Source organism: Mastomys coucha, unplaced genomic scaffold (genome assembly GCF_008632895.1).
Source record: "Mastomys coucha isolate ucsf_1 unplaced genomic scaffold, UCSF_Mcou_1 pScaffold22, whole genome shotgun sequence".
Lineage (NCBI taxonomy): Eukaryota > Metazoa > Chordata > Mammalia > Rodentia > Muridae > Mastomys > Mastomys coucha.
The window spans coordinates 233710543-233720872 of NW_022196905.1; the positions used below are offsets into that span (position 1 = coordinate 233710543).

A 10330-nucleotide genomic window follows, 5' to 3' on the forward strand; every position below is an offset into this window, starting at 1 on the left:
AGTTTTACAAACAGTTGTAGTGTGGGTAGCTGCATGTCCTGTGAACTTTTCTATCCTTATCTAGGACAAGGTGTCCTTGGCTTTTTCTCCTCTCCAGCCCCACTCTGGCCTTTGAGAAATGGAAGCATGTGAGCTGCAGTTGAGGACAAGGATGGAGTATAGTAGAAGTATGTGGAAGGTCTAAGGTAAAAGGCCCCGCCCGTGCTCAGTTTACAGAGGGCTCACTGCAGGGCAGACGGAGAATGAGTGTGGGCCAGTCGGGCTAGGTGGGGCCACCACTGTTGCGGGGAGCACCTGAATACATTTTTTTTTTCTGTCTGCAGCTTCTGGCCTTTCATGAGCTGCTGGTCTCTCATGGTCTAACTCTCCCAAGGGCTATGACTGAACCTTAGTCAGGAGGGTGAGGTATGCTGTACTGGTACCTGTCGGCTTGTCCATGGCTTCCCCTCAGAGTCTCAATAATGACTACCTGCCACTCTCACAACAGTGGGACAAGTTAACCTTCCAATTTGTGGGACAAGTTAACCTTCCAATCTGTTTTTTGATAGATATGGCGACCATATCCCAAAGTGGTTAAGTGATCAGTCCAAGCTTACACAGCCAGAAGCCTCAAAGCTCAGGATTCAAGCCTCGCCCCAACCTGCTCCTTTGGTCTGCGTCTCTCAGCCTCTGCACCTCCCATCATGCCCTCTGCAAAGAACAAGTGGAAGAGCTGCGGGCTGCACTGGTTAATGTCTTTACTTTCTAGAGCACACATCAAACTCACTGTATAGTAACATCAAAAGTGGCTAAAATGGAGTCATTCTTTTAAAAATTCCAAACTCTCATATTTATATATGATCCAAAATGACATGAAATTAAGCTATACAATGTTATGAATAATATAATAAACAGCTTTTAGAATGCAAAAATGAAAGGAAAAAAACTAGCAGTTAGGACTAGACTGTTATAAGCCTGAGTTCCAGTTTTTTGAGGCTTTGTGACCAAGATTCAGCCCGAGAGAAGTGCTAACCTCAGTCTCTGTGGACACAGGAGAGAACCTGGGCAGACAGAATAGATGGATGTGGCCAGCTAGACTTGTTAAGATGAGGTGAGGTGGCATCCTCCTACTCATCTGGCCCTCGACTTAGTGGTCAGTCTTCTTTCAAGACTCATGGGTAGGGAGGGGGCTGAAAAGGGCATGATCAGGGCTGGGTTCAGAACGATGACTGTGACAACAAAGGTCCTCCAGGCTCTTGTGGTGGCTCTGGCCGTCCAGTGATGGTGGCTGACCATGTACCTAACAAGAATGCTGCTTACTGGGCTTCTCGATCCTTGTGTACCCACATTTGCTATAGGAATCAGACTGTGAGAAGCCAAAGACCTAGGGAGGCTCTAGGGCTTGAAGGACAGCAGGTTGTTTTGGCAATGGAAGATCCTTAGGGCCTAAGGGTTCTGGGGTTGAGAGGCCATTCTTCACCCTGGGCACTCAGGACTCCGTTTGGCCCTCAGGCAGGGCTGGGACAAGCCTATGACTCTGAGCCCAGACACTTTGGTTCACACAATATAGGAAGGGACCTGTTTATATCTACTGGGGAAACCATGGGCTTGGTCTTCCTTCCTCCCCAACCCAGGGATGCAGCTAGGGGTAAGGGAGACTAACAATCCTCCACTCCCACACAGCAGCTCTGCTATGGGCACATTCATTCCCCTGCAGCTCAGAACCACTCATGGGCAGGAGGGGGCTTCCACAGACTCAGGAGCACCCTTAGCACATGGGCTGTTTGGGTCCCTTTCCCTGTGGACAGCACTGGCTAACCTAAGGGTGTCACGGAATGTTTCTGCTTCCCCCACCCTGACTGGGCCCCTAGTCTCCAAGCAGACCGTGCCCACAGACTCCTGTCCTACATATCTAACTATCAGATACTTGGGGTTGGGGCACATTTGTCCTAGCTGGGCAGTCAAAGGACTGTAGCTCTGGTCTAAGTCCCCAGAACTGTCACAAAGTTTGCCTTTACCCTCCACCCCCACAAAAAAAGCAACTTGAGAAGAAACCATACTTACTTCTTCCCAAGCCATCTGCTTTCTAACTAGGCCGAAAGATCTAGGAAAATCGGGTTAGCATCCCCCATACCTGGGGCAGAGAGGCACCTGATTACAGGTAGAATTCAAGTTCCCTATAGATAAGGGGTGCAGCAGGTTCTCAGAAAGCAAGAACTGTCATAGGGAAGAAGTTAATAGAATTGGGGTCTGGCCATAGTAGTTTGGCTCTTCCCACGGCCAGGCTGGCGCTAAGAATACTGAACATGCGCACCCTTCACCTGCCCAGAAGAGCCCTTTGGTCCTGACTCCTAAGGGGGGAGCTGATTGACAGGCTTGCTGCCATGCAGCTGCAAGCAGGCAAGACTAGACAGGGCAAGTGGCGGCGCAGAGGCCTTAGGGCAAGCAGGCTGCCACCTGGTAGGCGCCCTCGGCAGCTGCAGCGGCAGCACTGTGCTGGGCGCTGTGCTCCTGTAGCAGCGCCACATCCAGAAAGCGTTCGCCGCACCACACGCACTTGAACTGCTGCTCCCGGGCATGCACGCCCTGGTGCTTGTTGAGATGCTCTCGCTGCTTGAAGGCTTTATCGCAATTGGGGCACTTGTAGGGCTTCTCACCCGTGTGCACCCGCCGGTGGCGCTGCAGGTCCGAAGCGTACTTGAAGCGCTTCTCGCAGTCCGGACATTTGAGTGGCTTCTCCCGGGCCGGGTCACAGCGGTGCTGCACGAATTCCGAGGAAGAAAAAAAGCGGCGCTCACACAGGGTGCAACGCAGAGGCTTCTCGGCGGCGGCGCAGTGAGACAGCTGGTGCTTCTGCAGGGCAGATGCCCGCTTGTAGGCCTTGTTACACACGGGGCATTTGAAGGGCCGCTCTGTGGAAGTTGGCAGGCACTTGTGCCGCAGCAGCTCGGCCGACTGGTCGAAGCCCTTCTGGCACACAGGGCACTTGAACAGAGTCTCCAGGGTGTGCACGTGCTGGTGGTAGAGCAGGTGGCTGGGCTGGCCGAAGCCCTTCTCGCACAGGCCGCACTTAAAGGGTTCTTCCGTCTTGTGTGTGCGCCGGTGGCGCATCAGTGCGTACTGCTGCTTGAAGCCCATGGGGCACAGATCGCACTTGAAGGGCCTCTCGGCACTGTGCGTGCGCTCGTGCTGCCGCAGGTCCGACGGCCGCTTGAAGGCCTTCTGGCACTCGCCGCAGCGAAACGGCCGCTCACCACTCGGGGTACAGGGGTGCTGCAGCAGCTCGGACGACTCCTTGAAATGCAGCTCGCACACGTTGCAGCGGAAGAGGTGGTGCTCCCCAGAATGTGCGTACATGTGGCGCACCAAGTGGGAGCGGTGCTTGAAGGTCTTCTCACAGACGGCGCACTTGTAGGGCCGCTCGGAGCTGTGTGTGCGCTTGTGGTGCACGAGGTGAGAGGACTGACTGAAGCTCTTGTCACACAGCGTGCACTTATACGGCTTCTCTCCCGTGTGGATCCGCTCATGTCGGGAGAGCTCCGATAGGTGCTTGAAGGGCTTCTGGCAAACAGGGCAGCTATAGGGTTTTTCTGGTTGCTCCACAGGGGCTACGTTAGTGGGCGGAGGTGCTGAGGGCAGTGATGGGGCAGTAGTGGTGGCTGGCTCAGCAGCCTCAGCTGGCTTGTAGGTCTTATCACAAATGGAGCACTTGACCATGCCAGTGTGGGAGCTGTGGTGTTGGGCCAGCGAGGTGAGCAGGGAGAAGCCCATTTTGCAAACACCACAGACAAAAGGCTTCTGCTCCGCCTGCACACACTGGTGCTCCAGCAGGTCAGTGGCCTGATGGAAGATCTTGAGACACTGTGTGCACTGAAATGAGCGGTCATGGCCTGCCAGGCACTGGTGCTCATGTGGGCTGGACAGGTGTGCCAGATCATGGCCACACACACCACATTTGGGGCCTGGCTCCCCTGCTTGCAGGGGTGCATGCTGCGGGGGCTGCAGGCCTGGGTCAGGTTGCAGGAGTATGCCGTACACGGCACAGCCCAGTGGGTTCTCCGCCGTGCCTGGGGGCAGCGTGTGTTCAGCCAGGGCTGGTGGTGTCTCTGCGTGGTGCTGGGGCTGTGGTGCCTGTGGCTGCTGGGGCTGAGTCTGTGGTGGCTGCTGCCAGCTTTCTGACATGCTTGGGAAGATGAAACTGGGTTTGGACAGTAATGGCTTCAGTTTCCCGCTTAAGGTGAGCCCAACCCTGAGAGAGAAGCTACCGGATCTCAGGAACGGACAAGAACTGCACACAAGGCACAGAGGTCTTGTCAGATAGCCCTTGTCATTAGCCAAGAAGAGAGCCTACAGGACAGGAGGCTCTTCAAGACAGGGTCCCAGCAATGCCAAGGAGGCTCTGCCTTCCCCAGTAACCGGTTCTGTAGGGAAGAGAGACACAGTGAACTTGTGGCAGGAACAAGTGGCTCTTCCCTTTTCCCTTACTACCCACACTCATTACACAGACATAAGCTTTTTAGGGGACGGAGATGCTCAGGGATCGAGCCCTGCTCCCTTCACCTGCTCTCGAAGAGGCAACTCTTCTCCTCCATGCACAGGGGAAGAGGGCTTTCTCCATACCCACTTTCTTCAATCCCCATCCTGGGCAGGGCATCTCAGCCTCCACAAATTCCCCTCTAAGTTTCCATATGGCCTACTCAGTCAGATGTCTCACAGAGTCTGGGGCTACCTGTCCCTAATGCCTGATAGCCCCTTTCACATTGACATGAGAGAACACCACTGGAGTCAAGAGGATCCTGATGGCTGAAGGAAGCCACGCCCCTGAGGTATGAGCCCTAAGGCAGATGGACTCTGGAAGCTAATATTAAGGCAATAATACTAAGGAGCACCTAAAAACTTTCTCCTTTGAGGGACTGGTCTATGTTCTTCACCTGCACTCCAGGCCTTTCCCAGGGCACATGCCATTCTAGTTTAACAGGATTAATGGCCTTTCAGGGACCCGAACTCTTGGCAAGGAGGGTTAAATGACAGGTTTATAGACCCACTGATCGTGGTGAACTTCTGTACTCTAGTCATCTCCCAGAGGAACACAAACGCAATCCCACATCCTCTGAGTCTTTGACTCTCAAGGTGTAAGAAATTGTACTGTTTACCTGAATTGTACAGAATAAAGCATGCCCCCGGGGTGTCTCTCCCCCAAGTCCAAAATATTAACAGTAATCAATCACTGCATGGATAGAGCCCACCCACCCACCACCCCAACCCCACCCCAGCAAATCTCAAATTCACCACTTTGAGGTAGTGTAAACTAATCCCATAGAGAATTATTTTTGGAATCAAAGGCAACCCCCTTTCCAGATTCTCAGCTCATCGGCTGCTTAGATTTAAAAGTTTGCAAGTTTTCTCTAAGAGGAGGAAAGTAGAGAATGTCCCCACAAGCCGGCTGTCTTCTAACTGTTCTCTTAAAGAAACCTAAGGATCAAGTTAAAAGTTGTCACCCTCAGCATCTTCTGGGAAGGGAGGGAATAAAGAGGCTGCTGACTTGGGGTAGTACCTAGGAGTACGAACAAACAACTACAGCTGGTCATTTTAGCGTTCCTAAGGTCGAGAGGAGAGGTGAACTGCACGGAACACTGTCTGGTCTAGCTGTGCTAATCCAACTGTGTGTTTATTTTTCCTGGTATGAATGGCTGCCAGCCCCAGCGGCCGCCCCTACTCCCCACCTCCTAGAGCAACTCCACAGCCCTACCCTGACCCTTCTCCAAGAAGAAGCCAGGAACACTCTTAGATCACTCCACAAGAGCCGCAGAGAGAAGTGGGGAGGAAAGGCAAGGAGAAGCCCCCACCTGCGCCCCACCCTAGCCCTTTTTCCTCTCCGGGTAACCGAATGTAAGCTGATCGCCTCCCATCGGGCCCAGCTGGGCTGCCGCCTCCTGTCAGCTCTAACTCCGATGGCCCAGCCACTGCGTCCCGAAAAGGGGTGGTTCCGGTCGAGGAAGGCCGGAGAGCCTCAGACGGTGCCCAGGAAGCAACTGTGCTTCCAGGCCCAGCCCGGACCGTCTCAGAGCTCCGGAGGCTCTCCCTGGGAGCAGGGGCTACCGGAGTGGCCCCCAGATGCAGTCCCGGGTGCCCTGCCACTCACCTGCTCCAGGGGTCAGGCTCGGGGCAAGCGGAGACCAGCTGCTTTCTCTGCCGCCTCTTTATTCCGGCTCCATCCGCCGCGGCGCGGCCTACGCGCCCTGCCAATCCCCGGCCTAGCGTAGCAGACGCAGGCGGCGCGGAGTCGGGAGACAGGTTTGTGGCAGCTGGAACCGACAAATCGACCCGCACTCGGGTTAGCAGGACCGGGACAGCGGACCGGCGGGCGAGCGGACAGACCGACGGTCCTGCAGAGACCGGCGGACAGGCGGTCGGCGCGAGGCCGGGTAGGCGGGGCCGGGGGAGGAGCGGCAGCCGGGGCGGCGGCTGCTGAGGAGCCCGCGGCGCGGAGCGAGGCCGCCCCCTGTCGGGGACCCGCGGCCCGGCTGGCCCGAGCTTTGGCTACGGAGGGGCGGGGCTGGAGCCTCGGATTCCGCTCGTCGGCGCCTACGGTCGCGGAGGAGCCCGGATCCAGCCCCGGCTCGCCGCGCCCCACCTGACTCTCCGGTCTTCGGCAGCTGACGGGCCGCTCAGCTCGCTCTCAGGAGGGATCCTGCGACTCCAACTTTTTGCAAGTCTGGCAAGCGGACCGGCAGACCTGTGGAACCCGCACTGGAACACGGGGGCGACGGACGATCCCGAAGGCTGCTTACAGCGTTAACCGCACCGGCGGTGGCCGCAGTCCGTCCTACTGATCGGCTGGGCTTCGCCCCCCGGGTCGCCAGGCCCCGCCCCGAGGTGGAGCTACTCCAGGTCCCGCCCCGCAGAGCACTTCCGGCAGAGGGGAACTTGGGGGCGCCGGATCAGGTTGTCCGTGGACCCGGTTTGTGGTCGAGGCCCCATGAGCGCGGCGCCCCTGGTGGGCTACAGCAGCAGCGGTTCGGAGGATGAAGCGGAGGCCGTCGCCGCGGGGCGGAGCAAGCCGGGATCTGGACTCCACCGTAGGTGAGGAAGGAGGAATTTTTCTCTCTCGATTGTAGGTTCTTTTGAAAACCCCAGTGGGACCCGAGCCTCCCAGGTAACTAGGAGGGCGGGTCGGTTCCCCGGGAAGAGAAAAAGGGATGCCGAGGGAAAGGATTCAGAACACACCCTGAAAAAAGCCCTGGAATAAGCCCAGGAATGACATCCCCACACACACACCTTGGCTAAGGCAAAGTTGGGAGTCCACCTCTCTCCGTTGGTGCATTTTTCTCCTTTGGTGAGCAACCTTGTTTCTTCCAAGATGTTTCCTCATCTGAACACAATTGCAACAATAACCCAAGCTTCTCATTCGTCTAGTAAATGGTTAATAAGTAGCCACGGGGAGCCACCCGGGAAACTGGAGACTCCAGACTGGAGCAAAACCCACAAAAATCTTATACTTCAAGAGGTTTATTCTTCAAGGTTCTTAAATACTGGTCTTTGCTGAATGTAGTGTGTCAGTTCATTGCACAAGAGCTCTAGGAAATAGAAATATGCTCTACACATGAGGAAATTAATGTAAGCCAAGATGAGCTACTTGAGTTCAGGCCTGTCCAACTATCTAATAGGGACCTCGAAGAAACACTTCTGCCGAAGTATTTCCCATGAGGACCAAGAGCCCGCTGAAATCTACCTCTCAGAGTAGCTAGGAAACTTCAGCAATTCTAGAAAGCTATGGCTCTTAGAAGAAGCTCAACATTTTCCTGGAAATTTATATCCAGCTACTGTGGCTGAGGGAGGAGGGTCGAGTTTGAGGCCAACCTGGGCTACATGGCAAGACTGGTATGCATAAGCATCACTGTGGATAACAGCTTAGAACTTTCATTGTTCAAAGGGATATAAATGAGGATAAGTGCTTGTTCTTTTGCAGTGGCCAGAACCCCCTTCCCAGTCAGAAGTTTCCAGTGCCTGAGAGCGTGCTGAGCATGTTCCCCAACACAGAGGAAGGGCCTGAGGATGACAGTGCAAAGCATGGAGGTCGTATCCGAACCTTTCCCCACGAGCGGGGCAACTGGGCCACCCACATCTACATACCATGTGAGTCACTTACCAATGGCAAATGGTTACAAAAAAGAAGAAACCAGAACCCCTGTGTGCTGGATTCATATCCCAGCCCAGACTTGAGGAGGTGACAGACCACCTCACTCCTGAATAAGACCTCACTGCACTGAGTGTTCTGTAAGTTACTGGGCGTCTCAGGGTCTTCATTTCTGCACCACTAAAGTGGGGGTGATAGTATCTATCTCTTTAGAAGATTAAATCAGATCATCTATGCCAAGTTCTTAGCACAGTACACAGAGTGGTGGCTCTGGTTTTGTGTAGACTCACCCATTATCAGTTTCCACCATCCAGAGTGCTACATATTACTCACAACAGATGAACTCACTTTTTTGTTTTATTGATTTGTGGATTTTTTCATTTGGGATGGGTTTTTTTTTTTTTCCTCTTTTTTGGTGTTTTGAGGCGGGGTTTCTCTGTATAGTCCTGTCTGTCTGCCTGCTTCTGTCTCCCCAATGCTAGACTTAAAGGTGTGTGCCACCAGCACCTGGCCTGAGCCCACAGTAGAATCACCAATTTTCACAAACATTAGTATTATGGCTAAATCTTTTTGTTTGTTTGTTTTTTAGACTTTATTTACTTGATGTATGAGTGTTCAATCTGCACATATACTTGTGTGCCAGAAGACAGTATCAGATCCCATTATAGATGGTTGTGAGCCACCATGTGGTTGCTAGGAACTGAACTAAGGACCTCTGGAAGAGCAGCCAGTGCTCTTAACCTCTAAGCCATCTCTCTAGCCCCATGGCTAATTTTTGATGTTGTATATTCTATGAGTTTGGACAAACTTACAGAGATGTGCATCTATATTATCATTTAGAGTAATATTACTGCTATAAGAATGCTTCATGCTCAACTATCCACCCCTGCCTTTCACCAACCATCTATTCCTACAAATTTGCCATCTCCAGAATGTTACAGAATTGGGATCATTCAGTATATGGCGTTTTCACACAGCCTCTTTGGCTTAGAAGTGTGCACTCAAGGCTCCTCTGTGCCTTGTCACATCTTGATAGCGCATTTCTTATTAGTGCTAACTAATATTCCATTGTCTGACTCTACCACAGCTTACCTACTAAAGGAGATTTTGACTGTTCCCAGATATGAGCGGATATGCATAAAAATATATTAGGCTGGCCTGGTGTAGTAGCACATGCCTTTAATTTCAGGCCTTGGGAGGTAGAGGCAAGTGGATCTCTGAGTTCTGGACCAGCCAGAACTACATAGTGAGACCCTGCCTCAAAAAAATAAAATATGTGTGTGAATGTGCGTGTCCGTGCATGTGTGCCACAGGCTTTTGTGTGGGCAGGTTTCAGCAGCTCCTTTGTGTAAATGATAAGGAATGCGATAGATGGGATGATTGTATGGAAACAGTGTGTTTAACTTTTGAAAAAACACCGAATTTTCCCACCACAGCACCACCATTTTACATTTCCAACAGCAATGACTAAGAGTGTGCTGGCCTGCCCTTGCCGATGCCTTTGCTCTGCTTTGCAGAGCAGCACTGTCTTTCTGTAGACTGATGCCAAGCATTTCCCACATGCTTCTGGGTATCTGTCCATCTTCCTTGATAAGGTGTATATTAGGATTCAAGGCCTTTTTTTTTCAGTCGTTTTCCCTTCAAGACATTATTTAACAAGACAAAACTACAAATATGACTTGTACACTGCCCTGTTCCTCTCTTCCACTACAAAGATTGCTGCACCATTCCTATTCCTAATAAGATTTACTTATTTTATTTATATGAGTACATTGTAGCTGTCTTCAGACACACCAGAAGGGGGCATCAGATCCTATTATTGATGGTTGTGAGCCACCATGTGGTTGCTGGGAATTGAACTCAGGACCTTTGGAAGCACAGTCAGTGCTCTTAACAGTTAAGCCACCTCTCCAGCCCACAATACAGAATCTTTAAAAGGCTTTCCATCTAGCCATCACAAACTATACATTTTCTACAGATTTTTAAAGCTTAAATCCAAACCATATTTTCTTGAAAACATCTGTCAGATCATTTTGATCATTCCCAAACTGCCCCACAGTACCTTTATGAGGTGTGAAAAAGCAAGAAGTGATACCCGAATTCATCATGATGGAAGCATGTTCCCAAGTTTTGTAATCTGCACTTTAAGTGTCCTTTATTCTCACATATAGTCTTTTTTTCTTTTTTTGTTTTCCTTTTTTTTTTTTTTTTTTT

The 10330-nt window shown here is 52.1% G+C and overlaps 2 protein-coding genes across 3 annotated transcripts in view; one reads left to right on the plus strand and one right to left on the minus strand.

Annotated features, from left to right (window-relative positions):
* Positions 1-720: 720 nt before the first annotated feature.
* Znf319 (zinc finger protein 319) lies at positions 721-6541 on the minus strand. Its single transcript, XM_031340967.1, has 2 exons — positions 6122-6541; positions 721-4400 (listed from the first exon to the last, which is right to left on the minus strand). Exon 2 carries the CDS (start codon positions 4159-4161, stop codon positions 2416-2418), a length of 1746 nt encoding a protein of 581 aa, XP_031196827.1. The 5' UTR covers positions 4162-4400; positions 6122-6541; the 3' UTR covers positions 721-2415.
* Positions 6542-6585: 44 nt separating this feature from the next.
* The window catches only part of Usb1 (U6 snRNA biogenesis phosphodiesterase 1), a 17765-nt gene continuing 14020 nt past the window's right edge, over positions 6586-10330 (plus strand). For both annotated transcript variants that reach the window (XM_031340968.1, XM_031340969.1), the window contains exons 1-2: positions 6586-7062; positions 7949-8115. In XM_031340968.1, coding sequence (XP_031196828.1) covers positions 6959-7062; positions 7949-8115 — 271 coding nt within the window. In that variant the 5' untranslated portion in view covers positions 6586-6958. The remainder of the gene's footprint in view (positions 7063-7948; positions 8116-10330) is intronic.

Excerpts from the sequence above, each read along its gene's own strand:
- Znf319 (XM_031340967.1), bottom strand. The coding sequence starts at position 4,161 with ATGTCAGAAAGCTGGCAGCAGCCACCACAGACTCAGCCCCAGCAGCCA.